This window comes from Gorilla gorilla, chromosome 5 (genome assembly GCF_029281585.2).
Source record: "Gorilla gorilla gorilla isolate KB3781 chromosome 5, NHGRI_mGorGor1-v2.1_pri, whole genome shotgun sequence".
NCBI lineage: Eukaryota > Metazoa > Chordata > Mammalia > Primates > Hominidae > Gorilla > Gorilla gorilla.
In genome coordinates, this window is record NC_073229.2 from 155,837,014 (window position 1) to 155,863,033 (window position 26,020).

The 26,020-nt window shown below is 39.9% G+C and overlaps 2 protein-coding genes and 1 non-coding gene across 10 annotated transcripts in view; 1 reads left to right on the plus strand and 2 right to left on the minus strand.

Annotated features, from left to right (window-relative positions):
* Positions 1-1,677, minus strand: part of MED23 (mediator complex subunit 23) — a 42,672-nt gene extending 40,995 nt beyond the window's left edge. For both annotated transcript variants that reach the window (XM_019029796.3, XM_019029795.3), the window contains exons 1-3: positions 1,346-1,677; positions 971-1,002; positions 725-812 (exon numbers count right to left, since the gene is read on the minus strand). In XM_019029796.3, coding sequence (XP_018885341.1) covers positions 725-812; positions 971-1,002; positions 1,346-1,384 — 159 coding nt within the window. In that variant the 5' untranslated portion in view covers positions 1,385-1,677. The remainder of the gene's footprint in view (positions 1-724; positions 813-970; positions 1,003-1,345) is intronic.
* The window catches only part of ENPP3 (ectonucleotide pyrophosphatase/phosphodiesterase 3), a 105,616-nt gene continuing 81,262 nt past the window's right edge, over positions 1,667-26,020 (plus strand). The window contains exons 1-5 of one of the 7 annotated variants that reach the window (XM_063707875.1): positions 1,667-1,974; positions 3,881-4,025; positions 10,898-11,125; positions 15,111-15,186; positions 23,693-23,815. In XM_063707875.1, the coding sequence (XP_063563945.1) occupies positions 11,048-11,125; positions 15,111-15,186; positions 23,693-23,815 (277 nt within the window). In that variant the 5' untranslated portion in view covers positions 1,667-1,974; positions 3,881-4,025; positions 10,898-11,047. Of the gene's footprint in view, positions 1,975-3,542; positions 4,026-8,471; positions 11,126-12,112; positions 12,239-15,110; positions 15,187-23,692; positions 23,816-26,020 lie in introns of those variants that run through there. The other 6 variants (XM_063707874.1, XM_063707873.1, XM_063707876.1 and 3 more) reach the window with 6 other exon arrangements.
* LOC115935058 (U4 spliceosomal RNA) lies at positions 16,480-16,621 on the minus strand. The gene has a single exon (XR_004070774.2). It is a non-coding gene; the product is annotated as a U4 spliceosomal RNA (small nuclear RNA).

Genomic DNA, 26,020 nt, shown 5'->3' on the forward strand with positions numbered 1-26,020 from the left:
AAGAGAAAGAGACTAGTTATTGGATCCACCCTTTTATACCTGTGCATTTTGAACCATATAAATGTATTACCTATTAGAAAACAACTAAACAAAAAGGTTAAAACATGACTGTACTGGCATTATATGATCCATGTCTGAGTGGCAAATCTTATCACCAGTGGCTGACATGCAAACAGTTCTCATTTCCCTACCTATAGTGCACCATGAGAAGGTAAGGTACTACTGGAATGTGAGCTCTTCGAGGATGACACATTTTTGTCTTTTTCACGGATACATTTTCTGATAGCTGTTCTTTGTTACTTTTACAGTTTATCTCCTCATTTTTACTATAATATTTTCCTATCCTTATTATAGAATCTTGGTATTCCTATTGTAGCATCTTTGTATCAATGCCGTGCCAATTCCTTTATTTAAAGTAAAGCTTAACATATCTGTTTTCAAGTGTACCAAATAAATCCGAATAGGATGAAAATGATCTTAATTAATCTAACATAGGGGAGGTTTTTTTTTTTAAACATCTCACACTGTACAGTATCAACTTGACTTCTCAACATAGGTTTGCCACTGAAATATACAAATTAAAACAAATGGAAGCCAGAATAAAAAATGATAACAATTTTATTTCTCCCTTCTCAGGAAGATCTTAAGAGCAGCATGAAAGAAAAAAAAAAAAAAGAAGAGGCCAAAAATCATCAGCTGAATGTATTAAAAATGAAGCGCTCACCTGAGAAAGACCACCCCAAAACTGTCTGAAGGCCCCCAAACAGCTAATTAGTTTTGTTTTCTCATCTTCAGGAGTATCCATAAACATGCTAAAAAAAATAAAAATTACATTATTTGTCATTCGTTTTAAAAAGGTAATTACACACAATCAAAATAGCGGATCTTATAAGCTTCCAACACGAAACTAAGTAAAATCTGACAGACACAATCACATAAAAACACAAAACTCTGCCACGCATACACTCACCCAGGAAAAGCCTCTTCTATAACTTCCGTTTTCTGTAAAAAAAAAAAAAAAAAAAAAAAATGTAAACAATGTTAATTTTAAAAAGGCGCCACCCTTAGCCAAGTATTAGAATGTAACACAGGGCAAGTCACCTTAATCAGCTCTGAAACTATCAATACCTGTCTGGCCTGTCACTGTATCGATTTCAAAGGATACAATGAACTTGACAGCAGTTTGAGAATCACTAAACCTCCCCGCATACAACCTCGGTGTCAAAACAAGGGAATAAAAAGGGAGGCGTGAGAGGAGGTTGCCCAGGCCAGTTTCTTTGGTCGGCTGCCCCCGCGTCTCCCCGTCCCCAAGCCGTAGTCCTGGATGGCCGGCAGCTACACTCACCACCACCTCTTCGAAAATGCTCTGCAGTTGCGTCTCCATCTGTACTATCACCCCCGCCTTTCCAGGGTGCCCGGCAAGGCCCGGATCAGACTCGAGCTCTGGGAATATAGGGGCAGAGGGGCGGAGACCTCCGGAGGAAACCGTAGCTCCTCGGCGTCGCTTCCCTCCCCCAGCGCTTTACCTGGAGCGTTCCCTCCCGAGCCCAGCCAACAGCAGGAACCTGTACGGAAGACGGGAAGGGCCCGGTACGCGCTGTTTGCAAACCCCGCAGAAACCAGCGGCGCCGCCAGAAGGTTCCGTCTGTGGAGAAGGGCGGCCCGCAAGCCGGACGAGAGCGCCCCCAAACGGAACCTTGAGCCCAAGGACCCCGGAGGTATCGTCGACCGCAGGCCACCACCTCCCGGCTGGAGAAGGAGTTGCTTCCTGTTCGGGGCTAACCCGTTTGCAGACTGAGAAATGAAAAGTTTGGAACCCAGAAGCTGCAGCCTGCGGAAAATGCTGGAGCCGCAGCCGACACCAAGTTGATGTCTGTGAGCAGCTGACCTTCTGGACCTCCATCAGCGGCCTGCAGCCGGGAGCTGAAACCACAGAGACGGTGTCTTCTCAGCTGTGATAACCTCAGTGCAAATGTAATTGATTGACTTTTGAATGCCAAACCAATTTTGCTTCTATGGTATAAATGCTACTTGGTCATAATATATTATCCTTTTTAATATATTGCTGGATTCTATTTGCTATTATATTGTTGAGAGTATGTGTTTTTCTTCATATGCCACCATCATCACCAACCCCTAAAACATCTGTTATGTCTTGAATGATCAGCTTTCTTTACCTCATAAAGAAAATTGTTGATGAGAGTCATAGACATCCAAAGACCTTTCACTTCTTTGACGGTTGTGAAATGCCACAAACTGCTAAGCATGAACTACTCCTTTGTAGCTGCTAAGTGATGAGCTGATGACTCCCCATTCATGGTTTTGTTATACAAGTGTCTGACCTGGCATAAATTTAGTTTTCTAACAACTTTAATATGCACATGCAACCATGTTGTCCACACAATAGCTACTAAAAGCTGAAAAGAAAGAATTCAGATGTCCTGCTGGAGAAAAACTTGAAAAGTTAGGCTTAGTGTATTGTTTGCTAGGGTTGCCATAACAGAATACCACAGACTGTGTGGCTTAAACAACAGAAATTTCTTTTCTTGTAATTCTGGAGGCTAGAAGTCTGAGGTTGAGGTTGGTAGGGTTACTTTCTATAGAGGCCTCTGTCCTTGGCTTGTAGATGACCTTCTTTGCCTTGTGTCTTCACATGGTCTTCCCTTTGTACATGTCTGTGTCCTAATTTTCTCTTTCTAGAAGGACACCAGTCAGGTTAGGGCCCATGTATCTACTCTAAGGAGCTTTAGCTTAGTTGAAGACATAGACATTTTAAACCATAATAGAGTGTGATATGTGCAATACTAGTGATGCTAATAAAGTGCCAGGGAGAAAAGGAGGAAATACAAATTTTTCTACAGAAAGGGATTTAGAAAGATACCTAGGTGAGTTTGCTTAGACTGCTGTGAACAGCATACTATAAACTGGGGGATAATTTGAGTCTGAGCAAACTGAAAGCTGAGAATTCAGGCTTCTTGTTCCATCCTTGTCCTATCAGGATTTAGAGTGGGGAACTAAAGAGCCAACTGGAAACTCTGAGCAGCTGGGCAGGGCTTATCAACTTTGAGCATCATTATAGTGTGTTCTGGGGACATTGTTTCTTGCAGAATCCCCAAAGTTGGTATCATCAGGTCTTTCCCCTTAGGCTGGTCTGAATCACCAAGGAAGATACATCTAATCTCTTACAAGTGGGTAAAGTTCTGACTGGCTGCCAACCTTCTTGCAGCCAAAAGGAACAAGAAGCCTGATCTCTTACAAGTGGGTAAAGTTCTGACTGGCTGCCAACCTTCTTGCAGCCAAAAGGAACAAGAAGCCTGAGTTCTCAGCGTTCAGTTTGCTCAGACTCGAATCACCCCAGTTTATAGTATGCTATTCACAGCAGTCTGAGCAAACTCATGTAGATATCTTTCTAAATCCCTTTCTGTAGAAAAATTTGTATTTCTTCCTCTTTCCTCTTGGCACTTTATTAGCACTACTAGTATTGCACAGATTACACTATATTATGGTTTAAAATGTCTACTTCTTCAACTAGACTAAAGCTCTTTAGAGTAGATACAGAAATTAAACACGCCTGCATTTCCTAACACCTGGCGTAAAGTCTGGTACTTGGTGGTGCTCAGTCATTATTCATTACTTTGGGTAGAATAAAAACATCTGAAGTGCCTTTATTTTATGGACAAGCCTTCCTTTGAGGTAATAGCTATTTCTGGAATGCTGGATGTAGAGAAAGATTTGGAACACCTAAAAAGTTATACCTAGTAAAGTTATTATAACAATTGGGTTCACTGGACATTTATGTATGTGGTAGCTTATACTTCTAATGTTATTTCTGAAACCGTTACAAAATTTATTCAGCAAGTGTTCATTGAATGTCTTCTAGGTGTTGGCCACTGTGCTAGACACTAGAACAAGACTGTAAGCCCAAACTGACCTAGTTCCTGCCACCACGGAGCTGACACGGCAGAGAGGAGTTTAAAGGTTTGGGGAAATAACTTGGTTCATGCCAGGTTTCAGAGATGTAAACAGTACGTGGCCTGTACCTTCTGCTTCATGGATGGGTGCCATGGGAGCACTGTGACACTGAGCTCTACCTCAGAGAGCCCAGGCAGCATGGTTGTTTTATAATGTCTCTTCTGGAGACATCTCTAGAATTTGAGTCATAAATGAGGCCCTCATGAGTACACTAAAAATGAGAAGAGCCTATGAAAACCTGGAAAATGTTTGGAAATCAAATGATTTCTGAGTTTCAAAATGAACAAGAAAGGGCTCCTAGAAATCTAAGACTACTAGGGAATATTTCTGTACTTGAGACAAAGTAAGAGAAACAGTCTTCCATGAACCAGAGACAACCTTAGGAATGCTGATCGTTCAGTAGAAAACAATTGCTACACCACAGGAGTCATCACATCAGGTTTCTCATCTCCAAATTGATTATAGATGTTCATTGTGCTGATCAGTAATGAGAGTTTTACTTATTTAGTCAGAAAATGTCTTTTCACACACATAGGTACTGGCAAACAGCAGTATCAAACTGTGACCATTGATTCTACTTTGCCATAGTCATTGTTTGGAGGACTAGAGCTGGGCTCTCTATTCCATGCCGAGGTGTTTGCTTTGTCTCCTGGTGTGTACCATTGCCTCTCAGACCTGGTTTGGCACTGCTGACATCAGTCTCACCAAGACAGCCAGTTCTCAATTCAGCTTCAGTGCTGGATCTCCACTTGCTGAGGATTAGCTTCTGTCCTTCCTATACCAACTGCCTACCTGGTTAGCTTTCTGATTGCTTTGTGTGCTTGTCAATCTCCTTGTAGGTTTTTCTGCTTTTTCCTCATGACTGGCCCTCCCTGAAGTTAGTCACCTGCCCATCTATCTCTGGCATTATGTTATTATGTGAGGCCTCCCTTCCTTTGTGGACTCCTTCTTCCTTTTGCTGTTGGACCTGAGCCTAGCATCCGCCTCACCTCTACCACCCTCCTCAGTGCGATTAGTTTCTCTGGGCTCTCCCAGTCTAGCTTGTCCACCTATCACCCAAGATCTAGCACTGGAACCAGGAAGGGCAGGTTCCTGAGACAAAGAAGTTGATGTTGGCAGGCCCCGAGGGCTTTTCTGAGATAACAACAACCCATTTGTTGCCAGAATTCTGTAGACACTGAGACCTTCTGTAACATGAGGAATGTTTATGGTTTACATTGATGGGTGATGTAACGGTAGCTGCCTCTCAGAATGCAAGCGTTCTAAGCCATTAACTTACTTACAAATTACTCTGAACATTTTAATGTTCAGAGTAAAGTTTTCAGAACCAAGAAGGTACAGGTTGTTCTGAAGTTGAAGAAGAAAAGAAGAGAAGGTACAGATTGTTCTGAAGTTAAAGAAGAAAAGAATAGGCAAACTTTCAAGGTCCAGTTAACTTAGAAAGTGTAGGTTCAGATTTAAGTGACACAGGCAGTCTATTCCAAAGTCTAAGTTGCATGGAAGGTGTGGTTTTGGCTTGTGTCTATTGATCAGGTGAACTGTTAAGAATAAGTTTCTTTCTTTCTTTCTTTCTTTCTTTCTTTCTTTTTCTTTCTTTCTTTCTTTCTTTCTTTCTTTCTTTTTTGAGATGATGGTCTTACTCTGCTGCTCATGCTGGAATGCAGTGGTGCCATCATAGCTCACTACAGCCCCAAACTCCTGGGCTCAAGCAATCCTCCCCGCATTCTCCCACCTCAGCCTTCCGAGTAGCTAGGACTACAGGCATGCACCATAACTCCTGGATAATTTTTTATTTTTCATTTTTTGTAGAGACAGGGTCTCACTATGTTGCCCTGGTGGGTCTCAAACTGGCATAAGTGATCCTCCTGCCTCAGCCTCCCAAAGTGCTGGGATTACAGGTGTGAGCCACTGCATCCAGCCAGGAATAAGTTTCTAGAACTTGAAAGACTCAAAAGAGGTTGGGGTTTAGAGTTCAGTTAGAGAAATTGTTATAGCCAAAAATATGGCTAGCAACTTGGCAATGCCAACCATCTTCACTATACCTACTTGTATTATACATAGGTAGATTCCTTGAGGTTTATTCATCTTAGGACCTGAAGGACTAGGATGTGTCCCTATTATCATATCCAAAATTTAGTGACTTAGAGATAACCTAATAATCTCTGATAATTCTTAAAAATGAAGAATTCAATGTCCAGAATCGCTTAATTTGTAACACAGACAGTCACTTACAAGCTAAGCCTTTATCAGAGGCCCCCTGACTTCCCCATCTAGGATTTTTCTGTGTGTTTTTCAGGGTTGAAAGGGGATGGGGATATACTCATTATGTACCCACAATTTTTTTTAATTAAAAAAAAAGAAAAGGGATGAGGGATGAGGATGAAGGAAGAGAGAAGTGAAATTCTGGCAGTGTAGAATATAAGGAATCACTTAGTAAAGATACAGAGTAAGAGTCAGTAGTATGTTGGTGATATGGTTAGGCTTTGTGTCCCCACCCAAATCTCATCTTGAATTGTAGTCTCCACATGTTGAGGGAGGGAAGTGATTGGATTCTGGGGGTGGTATCCCCCATACTGTTCTCGTAATAGTGAATTTTCACAAGATCTGATGGTTTTATAAGTGTTTGACGGTACCTCCTATGCACACATTCTCTTCTTTCTCCCGCCACCACGTGAAGAAGGTTCTTACTTCTCCTTTGCTTTCCACCATGATTGTAAGTTTCCTGAGGCCTCCCCAGCCATGTGGAACTGTGAGTCAATTGAAGCTCTTTTCTTTATAAATCACCCAGTCTCAGGTAGTTCTTTATAGCACTGCGGAAACGGACTAATATACTTGGTATACAAAACTGGTATAGAATCAAGTTACATTTTGGAGAATACCAGGAAGAAGCATCTGAAAGGGCAATTGGAGTGTCAGAACCAGGTTAAGAGCAGGCTCTGTGGCACAATGGATAGTTCATTGGACTTTAGCCTACATCAAAAGAACGACGTTAAGCTCAACAACTAATGCTGATGCTTTCGCTGGTTAGGCCTATAGGTGGAATTCATGAAGTTGGGGGAATACCGCGCTAATTTTTAATTTTTCTAATTCTGAAGCCCAGGCTCACCTGATTGTGGCAGTGGGGAATGTCCAAAATATGTAGGATGGGGCAGGCTGGCAACTCAGGCTAATGCTGCTGTTTTGGGAGTGAATTTTTTCTCTGGTAAGCCTGCTTTTGCTTGTAAGGACTTCAACTGATTGGATGAGGCGCGCTCTCACATTATTGAAGACAATTTCCTTTTTTAAAGTCAATTAATTATAGTTGTTACCATATCTACAAAATATCACAACATCACCCTAGATTAGCGTTTGATTAAATAACAGGATAATATGGCCTAGCCAAATTGACACACACAGCTAATCATCACAGCAGGAAGGAAAAGTAGGATCCCCAGCAGCTAGAGGTAAGGCAGAGTCAGTACACTGCCATGAGTGCAAGCAGGCAATCAGAACCCAGAAACCCATAAAAATGGAAGGCACATAACAAATGATCAGATAAAAGCCATAGATCCTAGGAATCCCCTAAATTTGAGACAAATTATGACATAGGTTTGGTCCTTGTTTTTAAAAAGTCATAATGATTCAACAGCAAAATACTTTGAAGAAGGAACCTGGTGGTATTTCACTTCTGAGATATCACTAAAAGAATTGTGCGTAAGTGACCAAGTCTCTTTGGTGGTCCTCCGACCTTATCTGTAAAATCCAAAAGTCTGATTAGAATAATGACAGGATGTTTGCAGAAAAGAATTTGAATGTAAAGTGTTTAGACTGCTCTGGGCTGCATATCAAATCACTAAGAGGGATATTTATTTATTTGTTTGTTTATTTATTTATTTATTTTGAGACAGAGTCTCGCTTTGTTGCCCAGGCTGGAATGCAATGGCATGATCTTGGATCACCACAACCTCTGCCTCCCAGGCGCAAGCGATTCTCAAGCTTCAGCCTCCCAAGTACCTGAGATTAGAGGCACCTGCCACCATGGCCAGCTAATTTTTGTATTTTTAGTAGAGATGGGGTTTCACCATGTTGGCCAGGCTGGTCTCAAACTCCTGACCCCAGGTGATCCACCTGTCTCAGCCTTCTAAATTCTGGGGTTATAGGTGTGAGCCACCATGCCTGGCTAATTTTTGTATTTTTAGTAGACATGGAGTTTCACCATGTTGACTAGGCTGGTCTGGAACTCCTGACTCAGGTGATCCGCCCATCTCAGCCTTCCAAGCCTTCCAAAGTGCTGGGATTACAGGTGTGAGCCACCACGCCTGGCCGGGATATTTTAAAAATACTGCTGCCTTAGCCAAAACTACAGAAGATCATTAAACTGAAGTGGAGCCTGGGCTTCAGAATTAGAAAAATAAAAACTTAAAAGAAAAAATACTTCTCTGAGTACTTCTAAGTTCATCCAGTGTGGAGAGTCAGGTGCCCAAATTATTCAAATTTTTTTTTTTATTCTGGTTTTTAAACACATAATACTCCATGTGGTGCCTGGAAAGAAATCTGCAAGAACCTGGATTTGGTTGTCTTTATGGCATCTTCTAGTTCTAAAATGAATTCCTTCTGTATCAACAACTAATGCTGATACTTTTGCTGGTTAGGGATATAGGTGGAATTGGTGAAGTGGGGGTATACTGGACCAAGGGAGTGATGGAAAAGATGAGCACAAACCCGTAATGCCAGAAAAGGAAACGTGGCTCTCATGCTGCAGATTTATATTTAATTTATTTTTATTTTTTCTTTTTTTTATACTTTTGAGACAGGATCTCACTCTTGTTGCCCAGGCTGGAGTGCAGTGGTATGATCTCGACTTCCCGGCCTCAAGTGATTGTCCCACCTCAGCCTCCCAAGTAGCTGGGACTACAGGCATGTGCCACCATGCCTGGCCAATTTTTTGAATTTTTAATAGAGATGGTTGTTTTGCCTTGTTGCCCAGGCTGGTCTCCAACTCCTGGACTCAAGCAATCCTCCCGCCTCAGACACCCAACATGTTGGGATTACAGGTGTGAGCTACCACGACTGGCTATTTTTTATTTTTTGTTACAGGGCCTTGCTCTGTCTCTCAGGCTGGAGTGCAGTGGGGTGATCATGTGGCAGGCCAGGTCTCACAAACAGGCAGGCCTCCATAATAACTGTTTCAGCACTGACTGAATGGTTAGGTTAAATATTAAAGGCTGAGAGAGCCAGTGCCCTACACAAAGTCCAGAACAAGTGACAAAGGCCCACCAAGACTCTTGCCCAGGCCTTCCTGGGCCTTGAAGCATGACAAGATAATGAAGGAATACTCACACTCCTTGTGACAAGACAGTCTTCGGGAGATTCCCAGCAGCTGCTGGGTGAGGTTTTCCTGGAGACTCTCCCCAGGGCTATCCCATGTGCAAAACCACACGTCCCTCTCCCTACTGGGGAATAACGGAGATCAGGGTGGACGCGCTCAAAGGGTAAAACCAGATTTATGCCGGGAGCCTATTATTTTCCCATCTGGGCTTGTTAAGCCATTTGCCTGGTACTGCCAGGGAAGCAATAGGGCTCGCTTATACACCTGCTTTGCATTTGGTTAAGATCAGGTTTTGAGTGGGTTTTGAGTCTGTTCTGCCCGAGTGCACCCCCTCTCTTGTCTTTGTCTGAAATCTGTCTCTGCTTGTTTGTGTATCTGTCATGGCTCACTGCAGCCTCAAACTCTGGCCTCAAGGGATCCTCACACCTCAACCTCTCCAGTAGCTGGGACTATTGGCATGCACCACCATGCCTGGCTAATTTTTGTTGTTGTTGTTGTAGAGACAGAGTCTCCCTATGTTGCCCCGGCTGGTCTCAAATTCCTGGACTCAAGCAATCCTCTTCCCCCTGATTTTCAGAAATAGTGTCTAAATTCTATGATTTAGACATGTTTAGTTAGAATAGTGACGCAGTCATTGTATTTGTATTAGAATACATTCTTTTCATATTTTTTTTCTCACTGCTTTTAGGGTTGGAAGAGTTTAGTTCGTTAGAGTAGTGTTTTCCAAAGGGTGTACTGCAGTCTACAGGATTTTGATAATCTTTTCATTAGAGGAGTATTCAAGCTTTATTTAACCAAGGGGGTTGTCATAGAACTCATGTTCCATGGAACCAAACTTTGAGAATCACTGCCTTAGGGTCACTGAAACTAGAAGAGTTTAGCATCCACTATTTGCTAAAATTCTCTTTGACCAACACTATTATTAATTTAGCTTCTTTCATCACAAAACTGTAACCCCTTTTCAGCATGGAGTACACATGCTAGGATGCACCAGTCTAGATACATAAGAAAATAGTGAATTTAAATTGATTAGTGAAAATTGCTTGGATTTGGGGAGTTAGAAGTCTTGGGTATCAGTTCTAGTTCTGGCACCTAGTAAATAATTTTGAGCAATAAGTCATATATAATAACTTAATTTAAATAATCAGAGCCTTAATTTGCTCACCTAAAAACAAGAATAAAATGTTTATAAGGGATATTTTTAAGTTTGACTTGAGCTAATGTATATAAAAACTTGTCAAATTGTGAACACTGTAAAAAGCAAGACATAATTATCACAGAACTAAGTACTTTATATTGGTTCAGCAGAGTTTCAGAATTTCTACTGTTGTCGAAGCACATGTTTTGCTATGTTGATTTTCAGCTGCTATGAAGTTTATAGAAAAGCGGAAAGTCTGAAATTTCTGTGACAAGGCTTTTTGTTCGGGGTTATTTTTAAAGAAAACAGAAGATCGGATTGCATTAAAATTTGATGATTGTGTTATTCTTGTTATATATGTCTTGACTAGTATTTAGTAAAAGTTATAAGGAAAAAAGGAGCAGTTGTCTGCAATATACTAGAAATGAACTTTAATCTTCTCACACGATTGTTATTACAACATTTTTTCCTCTCTCCAGATTGCCCAATCACTGAAGAGCTGTGATCTTCCCAAACAGTTAAAAGTCAGGCACAACTATGTAACTCATACAGTTTCTCTTTGCCAGACTAGACTAAAGAAGGAGCACTACTTTATTCTGATAAAACAGGTCTATGCAGCTACCAGGACAATGGAATCTATGTTGACTTTAGCAACAGAACAACCTGTTAAGAAGAACACTCTTAAGAAATATAAAATAGCTTGCATTGTAAGTACAATTCTTATTTTTAGTCTTTCTAGTTTTGTGACAAATGTTAAAAGTATATGATTTCCCATTTACATTTCTTTGTGTTGCTATTAAAATGTAAACTTTTAAGTAACTGTATTCAGTATTATCCCTTATGAAAACTCTAATGCAAATTAATATCTTAAATCATATTTTACAAGTAAGAAATTTGAGTAACAACAAGTTAACATTACGTTAAACTCAAAAGTTGGAATCCATGACAGAACGCTTTGTGGCGCTGATTTTTTGCATGATTATAACTACCTCTCAATCACTTTTTTATTGCATGAGTATTTTACGACAAGAAAGTGAGAAATTAAAATTATTGTACCCTATTATTTGCTGAACCAACAATTTTATCCTATTTTACTTCACTCCTAGAGATAGTCTCTTTTGCCTGTTTTCTCTTTCTTGTCGTTTCATGTGGTAAGATCTCCTGCTACCACCGCTCACCCCCCAAATAAATTTTCCTTGATTTTATTTTTTTTCTTTTTTTAATTTTAAATTTTTTTCTTTTTCTTTTTACTCCAGAAATACGCTTATCCATTTCCTTGATTTTATTACTCTCTCTTTTCCCTTTGCCATCAAACTTTTGGGGTAAAGAGGGCTCATTTCATTGCTTCAGTTTTCTCAGCCCCCAACCATTCCTTTGTGCTCTGGCTTTGTTTCTACTGTACTGAGTCCCTGACTCAAAAGTCAGTCCTCCTCATCCTCCATCCACTTGAGTGTTCATAACAACAATGACTTCCTGGTACTTCCTCATTCTGAATTATTCTCTCCCCTTGCTTCTACCATGACATTGACATTTTCATTTTATGACTTTTTTCCTTATCTGCATTCTTAGCCAACAATTTATCTTTATTCTCATGAAAATTACAACACAAGCTTCACTAAACCCTATCTAAGATCTCTTAAGAAATCTCATGTTCTCTAATAGTCTTTTTAATATTAATTTTATTTTTGAGACAGGGTCTCCCTCCGTTGGGATCTCACCTCACCACAACCTCTGTTTCCCAGGCTCAAGTGATCCTCCTGCCTCAGCCTCCTGAGTAGCTTGGACCACAGGCACATGCCACAAGGCTCAGCTAAGTTTTTGTGAGTTTTTTTTATTTCTTTTCTTTTTTTTGTAGAGACTGGGTTTCACCATGTTGCCCAGGCTGGTCTCAAACTCCTGGATCAAGTGATCTACCTGCCTCGGCCTCCCAAAGTGCTGGGACTACAGGCATGAACCACTGCACCTGGCCTCTAGTGTTTTCCCCAGCCAAGAATTCCAAGTAATCCACCAGCTCTGACTTTTTGCCCAGTCTCTGTCACACAATTTCTTTTTGTTTTTAATTTTATTATTTTGGTAATATGTATATTTTTAGAGACTGGGTCTCGCTATGTTGCCCAGGCTGGTCTTGAACCCTGGGCTCAAGCGATCCTCTCATTCAGCCTCTTGAGTAGCTGGGGACTATGTGTGTGCCCCAGTGCACTAGCCTGTTTCAAATGCCTGCTTCCTGACTCCTGACTCAGTACCTTACACCAAAACTAATTGCATTATTTTTTCACACCAATCTTGCCGCAGCTTTTCCCTATATCCATGCTTTAAGGTCACCGCTATTCTCTGTCTCTCCAGAATTGTTTCAAGAAGTAAATAAAATAATGTAAAACAATGTGTGTATTAAGCCTAGTAACAAAGTAAATCCTCAATATATTCCATTTATTCTTTATCCTTCTGAGAATTTCAATTTCAGAGTGCTCTTTATAGCTCTTATGCTAAAATTTATATATATATATATATTTTTTTTCTCTCTCTCTTTTCTGTGGAGACATGTTCTCGCTCTGTTGCCCAGGCTGGAAGACAGTGGCATGATCATGGCTCGCTGCAGCAACTCAGGCTCCAGCTTTGGCTCAAATGATCTTCCCATCTCAGCCTCCCGAATAGCTGGGACTTCAAGCATGTTTATTATATTTATCCTAGCTTATCAATTCAGGAAGTTATAAAATCTTCCACAGCAAAATTCGTGCGTTATTAATTTCCCTTCTTTGTATCTTTCTAGTGGTTTTTGAGTATATATAAGGAAGTTCAATATTTTTAAATCATTGTTTCAAAAGTACCCTGATGTCTTCAAACTTTTACTAAAGTTTCACTTAAACATTTTGAAGGTATCTGCTGTGTTTCTAGCACTCTTTGTTTAGCCCGGTTAAAGCCAAATGATGTGCTCTTGGCAGTTTTTGATGTTCAGAGTATTCTCCCCACTTTGTGCACAGTGTAACATAGTTTAAGATACATGTGCACCCCAATATCAAGAAGCTTTTTTGGAATTACATATTTATGCTAAATGATTATAAAGGCTTAAAAATAAACTTCTTAGGCGGGGCACAGTGGCTAGTGCCTATAATCCCAGCACTTTAGGAGGCCGAGATAAGAGGAACTCTTGAGGCCGGGAGTTCCATACCAGCCTGGTCAACATAGTGAGACCTCCAACTCTAAATAATAATAATAATAATAAATAAATAAGCCTTTTACTCTCAAGGAGCTCACAGAATAATGTAGAAAACAAGCCATAAATATATGGAACAAATACAAAAATCATGAAGAAACAGATTCTAACATTAAATATTGTGAAGTTTTAAAGCATCTTAAGAACAGCTAGATGTTGTTGATTTTTCTAGCAAGTTTGAACAGCAAAAGTACCACAGATAAGGTGTAAACCAAAATATGTTAATTTGTAAGTCTATGATGTGTGAGGTTTACCAGAAGGGGTTCCCCGACGTTGTTTTTCTGCTTTGTAGTCACTCTAGTTTCAGTCGCCTGTGTCTTCTAAGCACTATGACAAGGGAAGAACTGCTAATGGTGTTATTTAGTAAATGTTTATGTTCATTTTTTCCTCTCCATCCTCTCCACTGAATGAACATGTACTGAAAGGTCACTGACCCTTGGGCTAACTTTGAGACTTCATATAAGAATTGTTTTCTTAGTATTGTAACATAGCTTCCCAATTGTTGAATTCACTTCCATTGTAAACATTAGATGTGTTAATTTTCCAGTTGACTTTCAGAATGAAAACAACCCTCAAAAAAATAATTTATGTAGTTCTTAATTACCTAAGCAAAATCTGATGTTTTTTTCTTTTGTGAAAGTTATTTTTTGTGTCTGAAACTATAACAAAGGTTATTGTAAAATACTTTCCTAAGTAATTTGATTACGTGTCTTTTTGCCATTCTTTATGACAACATACAGTATTCAAGCCCTGTCATCCAGCATGCTTATCTCTGGACTTCATGGAAGAGGAAAGAGGGCAGCTAGAAGAATTCTCTTTAATTATATCATAGTTTAATCTAATCATAGCATAAAGTTCGTTACACCAAAGGGCTTTGTCAGCAGAGCGATAATGAATGACATAAGCAATCTTTGGTCAGGCAGTTTCCAAATTATCCTAAGTGGTTTGTATGAGTGGAAGACCAAAACAGATTATTTGCTAGTTAACTATTTGGACAATGTATTTTTACGTATGTTAAATATTATTATCATCCTGTGATAGAGTAGGAAAAAAAAGCTCTGCTCCCTTAGAATGAGGCAGTTAAGGATTTAACAGTTCTGCAATTCTTTTCAATAAATGATCACAAATGGGTGCCTGGTTTAAAAAAAATGGCCCAGAAAAATGGTTTTATGGTTTTAATTCTTAACTTTAACTCAATTTGCAGTTAAGTTCATTGCATTTGAATGGTAAATGTGTTTGAATTTGAAGATCTGTAATAAATGGTATCTTTAAATTCTTCCAAAATGTTCTTTCTTAATTTCAAGCATTAAATAAAATACTATACCTCCAGTTAGGCCAGATACTAGATCATAGTTGGATCTGGTATCTGGCATAACTAGTACGCTGCAGGTACTTAGAGAGAATACTGAGAAAGGGTGGTTATTTGTATCTTTGTAATTTTTAAAAAAATTATTAAAGTTACTTTTTCCTTTTTGCAATAGGTTCTTCTTGCTTTGTTGGTGATCATGTCACTTGGATTAGGCCTGGGGCTTGGACTCAGGAAACCGGAAAAGCAAGGTATACCCCTCAACCTTTTCTCAGAACATTCCCTTATTTCTTCTCTCTTCTGCCCTTAATTCATTAAAATGTATCTCCCATCCCAAGCCTCTGTCCTCCATGCAGCATTCTGCTTCTAGACATCTCCCTCTCCCCACTCTACTTATCGGGAGTCCACATCTGCGGTTGGCATTGCTCACTGTACTTTCTGGACTTTACTTTTTCACCCTGCTCATTTGAGACTCATTATCACTCCAGTGTTTTTCTCTTACCTTTCTCCACCCTGGTTTTTTTTTTTTTTTTTTTTTTTTGGCAAGATCTCACTCTGTCTCTCAGGCTGGAGCACAATCTCCACTCACTGCAGTTCCTCCCTGCCCTCAGGTGATCCTCCCATACTTGAGCCTCCCAAGTAGCTGGGACCACAGGTGTGTGCCACCACACCCGGCTAATTTTTGCAGTTTTAGTAGAGATGGGGTTTCACTACGTTGCCCAGGCTGGTCTCGAGCTCCTGGGCTCAAGTGATCCACCCACCTCAGCTTCCCAAAGTGCTGGGATTACAGGTGTGAGTTGCCACGCCTGGCCCTTCTTCATCTTTATAATGGACTTTGGTAATAAGTGGATCACAGCCTTTTCATTCTGCTCCCACTGTCATTTTCAACATCTGATGACAAAGTATCTAGCCACTTAGTCTTGAAAGTCTTTGTTGCTTCATTCCCATGACCTCCTGCCACCACCCTGTACCTTGACACCACGTTAGAGTTGTTCTACCCCTAAAATCTCCTGGTTCTTGATTGGACAGTGCCAAATTCTTGAAAAGTAGTGCATAATAATATCTTCAAAAATTTTTTTCTTATAAGAAGCAAAGAAAAATAGGAGAAATATGTCCCAAAATATAAAATACCTCACATTCCTTTTGCTATATTTCATTATTATGGATAGTAAATTCACCACTTACAAATGACAATATAAAAAGAATTACCTATAATCTTTTTGCATATTGTTTTGTTACTTTTACTAAGGTGAAGTATGAGGCCAGTTGCTAGATCATTCATGTCCCCCCGCTTTTTGTTGTTTGTTTTTTGACACAAGATCTCACTTTGTTGCTCAGGCTGAGTGCAGTGGTGTGATCACAGCTTACCGCAGCCTCGATCTCCTGGGCTCAAGTGATCCTCCCACCTTGGCCCCCCAAGTACCTGGTATACAGGCATGCACTACCACACCTGGTTAATTTTTTAATTTTGTGTAGACATGGGGTCTCACTATGTTGTCCAGGCTGGTCTCGAACTCCTGGATGCAAGTGATACTCCCGCCTTGGCTTCTTGAAGCATTGGGATTGCTGGTGTGAGACACTGTGCCCAGCACCCTCACCCTATTTTTGCCTTCGTAAAATTTTTATGAGCAATAATCCTACCTCAGATAAACCTCATTGGCTACTATACTGCCAATGCACAAAGCTCTGGCCCCATTTTTAAATTTGACTAAAACCTTCTAGTGTGACTCCAGTGGAGTAAGTATCATTGCTGCAGCATTAGGAAGCCTCAGTAAGGTTAACTGATAATTTTCCAGTCATGTGTCTACTTGAGAAACACTCAGCTTCCCTAGTATGACCTAGGAGCGCAGTAGAACTGAAAAGTTGAATAATTGCTGGAAGATTACTATCTTCTCTTGTCACTTGGCTGTTGTGTTTCTGGGCCATGGTGCCAGTCCTTGATCAAAGAAATGTTGACAGGCCATTTTAGTGGTATTGTTTTGATGTTAGTACACACAAATGGGCATCATTTATGGGCATCATTTCTTGGCTATTTTACCCCCTAAATCGCATAAATTGATTGCAGAAGGCATATCTAATGTCTGAACAAAACCTCCTTTTGTTCCAGCTCTTTCATTCACTTTAGTACACCCATTGGCTGGCTTCCCAGAGTCATTTTTCCTTGTCCTCATCCTTTCATCTGAGTTGATCAGCCCTATGTGGCAGCATGCTCTTCCCTCTCCCTGGCAGGGCATTGGTAATTAACTCCAGCCCCTTTTTGCCAGCATCCTTAACATAGTCATCCTCTTTATTACTCATTTTTCCACTGCATCTATTCTCCTAAACCCCAACCCTGGGTCATTTTCACCATTTTCCACTCCAGTTAACTCACCTTCCATAGGCAATATGTATTTTTTCTAATGTGAGTTTTAAAATTTGTGCATGTTCTTACAGATTTACTGTCATGACTACACGTATTTTTTGATTGAACATTATGTGCTTGGTATTATTACAATTACTGGAGATGAAGTGGTGAAGACAAGAGACAAAATCCTTCCAGGAGTTTATATTGTAGCATGCAAGACAGACAAAAATATAAATAAACAAAATATGTACATAATAAGATAAAGTGCTAAGAAATAAGTAAAGCTCAAAAGAAGGAATCAGGGTCGTCTGTGTGTGTGTGTGTGTGTGTGTCTGTGTGTGTGTGTGTGAAATAACTTTTGAGTAATGACTGAAGGAAGTGAGACAGAAACATAGGGATAGGTTGGGGAGGAACATTCCAGGTCAGAAGGACTATCAAGTGCAAAGGCCAAAGGCAGGACCTTGCCTGGCATGTTCCATTTAAGGAATAACAAAGAGGCCATGAACTAGAACTAAAAGGACTAGAGGGATGTGGTCATAAAATGAGATCTACTAAATAAAGAGGAGCCCGATCAAGTAAAGGCTAGTATGTCAAAGCCTGGTCTTCAACTTTCATTCTGAGTGTGACAAGAACTGGTTGCAGGATTTGGGCAGAGGAATGATATGCTCTGGTTTGCTTTTTAATAGAATCCCTAGGGCTGCTGTGTTATGAATAGATGGTAGAGTGAGAGCAGAAGTAGAGAGACCAATCAGGAGATTATTCCAATAATCTGGGTAAGCCTTATGTCTTAAACCAGGGCAGTAGCATTGCAGCTGGTAAGAAGTATTTGGATTCTGGATCTATTTTGATGGGGTAGATAGATTTTATTGAAAGACTGGATTTGGAGTAAGAAAGAGGAGTCAAGAATGACCCCAGAATTTTTGTATGAACATCTGGAAACATGAATTTCTATAACTGATTTGGGGCAGATTGTAGAAGGAACTGGTTTGGGGAGAAAAATGAGGAGCTCAGTTTTGGACCTGTTAAATTTGCTAGTTCTATTGGACGTCCAAGTGCAGAAGTCAAGAATGTAGTTGAACATATGAGGCTAGCTTTAGAGGTGAAGTCCTGCTTGGGCGTGTACTGTGGTGCTTGTCAGCATATGTGGGATTTAAACCATGAGACTGGGGTAGAACAACCTTAAAGAATTGGGGAGGTGAAGGGGAAAAGCAAAGAAAACTAGGAAGGAGTAGCCAGGAATGTGAGAGGAAAGCCAGGTGACTATTGTGTTCTAGAAACCAAGTGCAGAAAGGTTTTATAAGAGGAGAGTGTATGAAAAAACGTAAAGACCATTTATGTAAATCGTTGTGATGTATCTAAAACTACATATTGTTTTTCTAGTTTTTCATTGAGCACTTTTTGAGACCCATCAGAATTGCCATGCATACATCTGTTCTCATGCTTCTACTGTGTGTTACTCTTTGGCATGTACCCAACTTGCCAACCAACCTATGCCCTCTCTTGGTGCTGAACACCCAAATTGGCTTTAGTTCCTCACAACCACATAAATACTGCAGGTTCCCTTATAAACCTGTGTGATAACTGCTTTGCCATAGATCAAGGAATGAAGTTTCAGGAAGTTAGGGTTTTCATCTTCTTAACTCAGGTATGTAGTCCCAGGTTGCTTTCTAGAATGGCTGCCTCAGCCTACCCTACCTTCCTTCACCTCACCTCTCCACCAGCCATTGCCATTATTCAGCTCTCTAATTTTTGGCAGTGTGCAGTTGGGTATAGAATAAAGTCTTTCATTTTAGTTTCTATTTCTCTGTCCTGTTGCTCTAATCCATGTTGATTGCTCTCTTGGTCTGGTGGATGGTTGATATTTCCATTAGCCCATCTATTGTGTTAGATCCCATGATTTTAAAATCTCTTTCTTCTTGTTTCATTTTCTCATTTTGTTAAAGAACAACTTGATAGCTTCCTAAAACAGGATGCATGAGAGAGATAACTTGAATCTTTGTCTATGTAAAGACGCATCATTCTAACCTAACACTTGACAGTTTGGCTAGGTGTTGAATTCTAAGATGGAAATACTTTGTTTTTCTAGAAATCTGAAGGTATTACTGTACTGTCTTATAGTATCCAGTGTTGCTTTTAATACATTTGGTATTTTAATAAATTTCTGATTAGTGATCCTTTGTAGGTTGCTCATGATCTCTCTGTGGAGGCTTTCAATATCTCTTAATCCTGTTGATCTCTTAGTGTGAGTTTTGCCCTGGGAAACTTGGTGGACAACTATGGTCTAATAATTTACGCTCTTCAATTCTGGGAAATTTTATAATATGATTTCTTTCATAACATCAACTCCATTTTCTCTTTCACTTTAAGGCCTTACCTCCCTGTTCTAAGATCAGTTAATTAGTAGCCTTAGTTACATCTGCACAATTCCTTGGTCGTGTAAGACAACAGACTTGAAGTCTCAGCAATTAAGACTTGGAATCTTCTCGTGGACCACAATTCTGCTTACCATATCTCTACTGAATTTTTCTTTACTTCCCTCATATTTTTACTTACAAGACCACCCTGAATGTGGGGTCTTTTAAAAAAATTATAGTTCTCTTTCTTATTTTGTTGACGCAGTATCTTCTCTCTTTTCTGAGGATCTCAATACTCTGTGTGTGTGTGTTTGTGTGTGTGTGTGTGTGTGTGTGTGTGTTGTTATTTTAACTCTTTTGCTCCCTGCATTATTTCCTTTTCAATCAAGTTTTTCTTTGATGTTGTTTGTTCAGTGTTTGTCTTTCATGTAGGTTGCTATCCTGCTGTCCTCAAATGTCTGGGGACCATCTGTTCATTTTCAGAGTAAGGCTTGTTTTTTCTTATTATAGTTACCCTCCTGTATGTCTGTTGTCTCTGTGATGAAAGCCACTCCTTATTCCTCCAGATTATGAGCCTCCTAGTCTGGAGTGGGAGGCAGGGTGAGTAGTGACTGCTCCACATCCAAGCTTTTACCAATTCTCCTATATTTAGCTTTGTGCCTGTTCCCCTCTTCTCTTACCTAATGACGCCCTGTTCTCTTACTTAATGACCTTTTCTCTTACCTAACGACGCCCTGGGACCTCCCTTCTAGGGTCCTAGGGGAAAGCTCTTGGCTTTTTTTTTTTTTTTTTTAACTTTTCCAGGACTCCTTCCTCTTAGGCACCTAGTTGTTGCTTCCTTCATTCTGCTATTTCTGTGTTTCAAAATTCTTTTTCTGCTTCTATCTTCTATTTGATTTAGAGTATTCATATACTTTTATAAACTGTCTTCCTCTTCTTTTTGTGAAATTTTGTGGAATTTGAGGAGATGGAAGAGGTAAATGAGTTTTATCAACCAGCTACTTTTTTTTTTTTTTTTTTTGCCTCTTGAGTAGCTAGGACTAAAGACACGTGCCACTGCACCCAGCTAATTTTTGTATGCTCTGTAGAGACGGGGTTTCGCCATGTTGCCAAGGCTTGTCTCAAACTCCTGAGCTCAGGTGATCTGCCTGCCTCGGCCTCCCAAAGTGCTGGGATTACAGGCATGAGCCACTGCACCAGGCCTCAACCAGCTGCTTTTAAAGAGAAAACTGTATTCTATTTTGTAGTTTGCTGTTTTCAAATAATAACATAAGCATTTCTCAAAATCATTAAAACCATGAACAATAATGTTTTAAAATAACTTCTACTGGCATCCAGAAATGCTTATAATGTTATTTTATGTTGATATAATAATTTAATGAATCCTTCCTTTAAAGTACATTAAGACTGTTTCAGTTGTTAAAATATTTTTGTAATTATGTATAACACTATGGAGAACATTTCTCAACATAGATCTTTGTATGTTTCTTTAGTATAAAGTCTGGAAGTGAAATGGCTGAAATCAAAGGATGTAAAGATTTTTTTAATTGATTAAAGATTTTAAACATACAAAAGTAGGAATACTAATTTAATAAATGTCTATGTATTCATCATCCCACTCTATCAATTCATGACCAATACTGTTTTATTTATACCTTTCTCCATAACCTCCTCTACATATTATTTTGAAGCAAATACTTGACATTATTTCATTTCTATAAACATTTCATTGTGTATTTCTAAAAGATAAATTTTTTAATGTTTCATAATATTGGAGATAAACATTTTAAAGAAAATGTTCTCCACTTTGTAGATAGACTTTTCAAAGTATTATTAGTTTTGCATGGGTAATATAATCTCATTATTTATTTAAAAGGGTTTCTTCCACTGCCGTATAATAGCTATCATGTTTCCCTCCTCAGAAATAGCTAAGATTATCATCACATTATTGTATATTCTTGTAGAAATTTTATAACAGCAACTTTGTATTTGTGTTTTCATGTACTCCTTTTGCCTTTCTGTCTTTCTTTATCTTTCTTTCCTTAAAATTCACATTTTACAGCTTTTGCTTCATATTGTCAAATAACCTTCCTGAAAGTTGTGAATTTATACTACCAACAACTGTATATCTCATTGATTTGTTAGTAAAAAATGATCATATTTTTCTTATGTTCACTAACTTTTTACAGTGTACTTTGAAAATCATCTGAGTCTTCTGTTTGATGTTTTTTGGGGTCAAACTACAGTAGGATGAATTCAGGAGATCTAATGCTCTGAGAATTATTACTTTTAGTGCCTGTTATGTCAGTCTTCATTGTCCTTAACCTTTCTTGCATATTTTGAAAATGAGTATTCTAAAATACTGTCCTTAACCACTTCACTCCTGAGACATTTCTATTTTGATAAGCTCCTAAAATTTTTTTGTATATGTTGTGAGGCAAGAATATCAAGAGATTCCTTACCCTATATAGCTAGCCAGTTGTCCCATTACTATGTGTTATTCACTGTTACTTTGCAGTTACCACTTAAAAATTTTTATTATATAAAGTCTCTACAATTATATCTGCATTATTTATCACTTAATCTGCAATTCCCAGCACAGTGCCTGAAACATAATGATGCTAAAATAAATATTCATAGAATAAATAAGTAAATGAATTAATTTAAAACTATGCAGTGGTTTTCAAGGGATAGAAACAAGTTGTGCATAGTTGAACTTTCCTAGACATACTATTATAACCTCCTTGCCTTCAAACGACTCCTTCAGGATGCAAAGCAGAAAGAAAGTATCATAGGGAATTATAGATAATTTTCAATGGGAATGCATAGCAAGGAGAAATGATATTTAGCTGGGCACACACTCCTCGCACAATAAGAACTACAGAATTCCCATTGCTTCTTCTTCCTAATATGCTGATGACTCCAAGTCAGTATCTTTAGTTTATGTCTCTCTTTCCTGAGCTTCAGACTCAACTATTCAGACCCCCTCCTAAATATGTATTTGCTTAGATATCTGGAAAACTGAACTTCCCTTTTTTCAGTGCCTTTGCCTTACATTTTAGAAGTCATCCTTGGCTCATGCCTTTTCTTCACTCTTTATATAAAGCTGAACTCAAACTAATTGCACTTTAATTTCTCTTAGCTCTATTTACATCTTCCTTATGTCTACTGCTACTATCTTCCTTCAGGCCCTTATCATTTTTTGGGGGGGGTAAAAATTTCTTGCTTAGTTCAAGAGTTTCCATCCCTACCCTACTCACCTATTTTCCAGAGTGGCTTTCTAAAACACAGATCTAATTCATTACTCTCTGCTTACTCTTTAATGGCTTCCTGTTACCAAAGGTTGGGCTTCAAGCTTCTTAGTATGGCATATGCAACTTTCCTCGCTCTAGTCCACTTCTACCTTTGAACTCTACCCCTTAGCCATCATAACCCATCTGCTGTTCTCCAAACATGCCTTCCTTAGCTTCACTGATTTTTAAAATCTTGATCCTTTCACAAGACTCAGTGGTGTCCTTAAATCCCCTTGCTAGTTTTTGTCCCACCCCTGTGTGCTCCCATGTACTCCTTGTACATATCAATGTCATTACTATTATTATTATTATTGAGACAGAGTCTTGCTTTGTCGCCCAGGCTAGAGTTCAGTGGCACAATCTCAGCTCACTGCAACCTCTGCCTCCTGGGTTCAAGCAATTCTCCTGCCTCAGTCTCCCAAGTAGCTAGGACCATAGGCGTGCGCCACCACACCTGGTTAAGTTTTGTATTTTTAGTAGAGATGGGGTTTTGCCATGTTAGCCAGACTGGTCTCAAACTCCTGACCTCAAGTGATTCTTCTGCCTTGGCCTCACAAAGTGTTGTTATTACAGGCATGAGCCATGGCACCTGGCCATATCAGTGTCATTATTTATTACATTGTATTGGCAGATCCTGCAGCACCATAAAAATCATCTAGTTGTCTGTCATAGTCTGTGCTGTGTACTTCCTGTGTGCTTCCACTGCTTAGGTATGAGATATTGAATAGCTCCTAAATGTTGGGGCCCTATTTCCTTTACTTTGTAGGCAGCTGCAGGAAGAAGTGCTTTGATGCATCATTTAGAGGACTGGAGAACTGCCGGTGTGATGTGGCATGTAAAGACCGAGGCGATTGCTGCTGGGATTTTGAAGACACCTGTGTGGAATCAAGTATGAGTTCTGAGAATAAGTTTATTAGCATGTTGGTTGTGTTACTATTAATACATGTCAAATTTTTTTCTTTTCTTTCCTTTTTTTTGAGACAGAGTGTCACTCTGTTGCCTAGGCTGGAGTGCAGTGGCATGATCATGGCCAACTCCAGACTTGATCTCCTGGGTCCAATTGATCTTTCCACCTCAGCCTCCTGAGTAGCTAGGACCACAGGCATGCACCACCACACCTGGCTAATTGTTTTTAATTTTTTTGTAGAGACAGAGTCTCACCATGTTGCCTAGGCTGGTCTTGAACTCCTGGGCTCAAGCAGTTCTCCCACCTTGGCCTCCCAAAGTGCTGGGATTATAGGCATGAACAACTATGCCAGGGCTGTGTCCAAATTTTCACCTACATACCTTGTGTATTAGTTTCCTAAGGCTGCCATGACAAAGTACCACAGACTGGGTGGCTTAGCCAACAGAAGTCTGTTTTCTCACAGTTTTGGAGACTGGAAGTCCAACTTCTAGGTGTTGACAGGGTTGGGTCCTCCTGAAGACTCCAAAAGAGAATCTGCTCCATGCCTCTCTCCTAGCTTCTAGTGGCTGCTGGCAATATTTGGCCTGTGGCAGCACAGCTCCAGGCTCTGCCTTCATCTTCACATAATCTGTGTCTCTTCACATAGTCTTTCCTCTGTCTGGGTCTATGTTTAAATTTTCCCTTTTAATAAGAACACCGGTCATACAGGATTAAGGTCCACCCTAATGACCTCATTTTACTTGATTATTTACAAGTAATTTTTTTTTTTTTGAAACAAAGTCTCACTTTGTTGCCCAGGCCGGATTGCAGTGGCACAATCTTGGCTCACTGCAACCTCCACCTCCTGGGTTCAAGCGATTCTCCTGCCTCAGCCTCCCAAGTAGCTGGGACTACAGGAGTGCACTACCAAGCCCGGCTAATTTTTGTATTTTTGGTAGAGACGGGGTTTCACCATGTTGGCCAGGCTGGTGTTGAACTTCTGGCCTCAAGTGATCCCACTACCTCGGCATCCCAAAGTGCTGGGATTACAGGTGTGGGCCACTCCACCCAGCCTCGGCAAGTAATTTGGAACCATTTCTAAATAAGGTCACATTCACAAGTAATGGGGGTTGGGACTTCAACATATTTTTAGGGGACACAATTCAACCTATAAGACCTATACACAGTCTTATTATCATTTCCTCCTTAACAATGCTAAATACAGAATTCACACTTTATTTAACTGAGGTTGAGGAATAACAGGCTATGGTAAATGAAATGCTGTATCATTACATACGTTGCAATGGAGTTTTACTATGGCTTAAGTTCAACATCTTGTTTGTTTCATTTGCAGTGGTTCTCAAACTTCGAGGTGCAATAAAACTCACTTGGAAAGCTGGTGATTCTTGATCATTCTGATGCCAGTATTCCACAGGGCACAACTTGAGAAATGCTGTTCTCTAGGTGGAAAAGACAGCTTACAATGTTTAATTCCCTAAATAATCCGGGAAGGTGGTGGTGGGGGGGGTGTCCAGTGGTTGGAGGAGAGTGAAGATTAGAAGAGTAGAGTTCTTTCCATTACGTTCCCTGAAAAGGGCAAGAGGGAGAGGATAACCCAGTATAGATAGAGATCTGTGTTCCCTTCACTTAATCTCCAAAAATCTTTTCTTTCTATGTAAATGAGAAACGCTGGGGAAGGAAGAAATCTATATATAACTGAAGTGGACAAAAGTTACCTATTGAGAGTGTTTGTCTAAGCACAAGGCTAACATTGATTTTAGTCACTGTTTCCTAGCAGGTGGCAGTGCCAAGCCACCTTCCTCCAGCCTCTTGCTGCTTTTAGCAATGGGATTTATTGAAACTGTTCTCATCCTAAGTCCATAGCCTGGGAGTACCCCTGAGGCATGAGTGGGAGCTGCTCTGTCACTGCTGTCACTTTCCACTGAGAAGTACCTTGATCTGCCTACATTCTCAAAGACATGACTGTGCTCCTGTTACTTCTGTTGTCACCTTTTCTTCCTTGCTGCTTGTCCTTAGACAAGGCTGGGCAAAGCTGCTTTTGGGTGGCAATAATCAGTCAGGGCTAGTGATTCTTCACCTTGGGGAGCTCCTGCTCTTGGGTAGGAATAGGAGCCATGTTCAGATCTTCTCCAAGCTCACAGTGTACCTGCTAAGTAAACCTGGGTTGCGATTTATAAAGTTGCATTT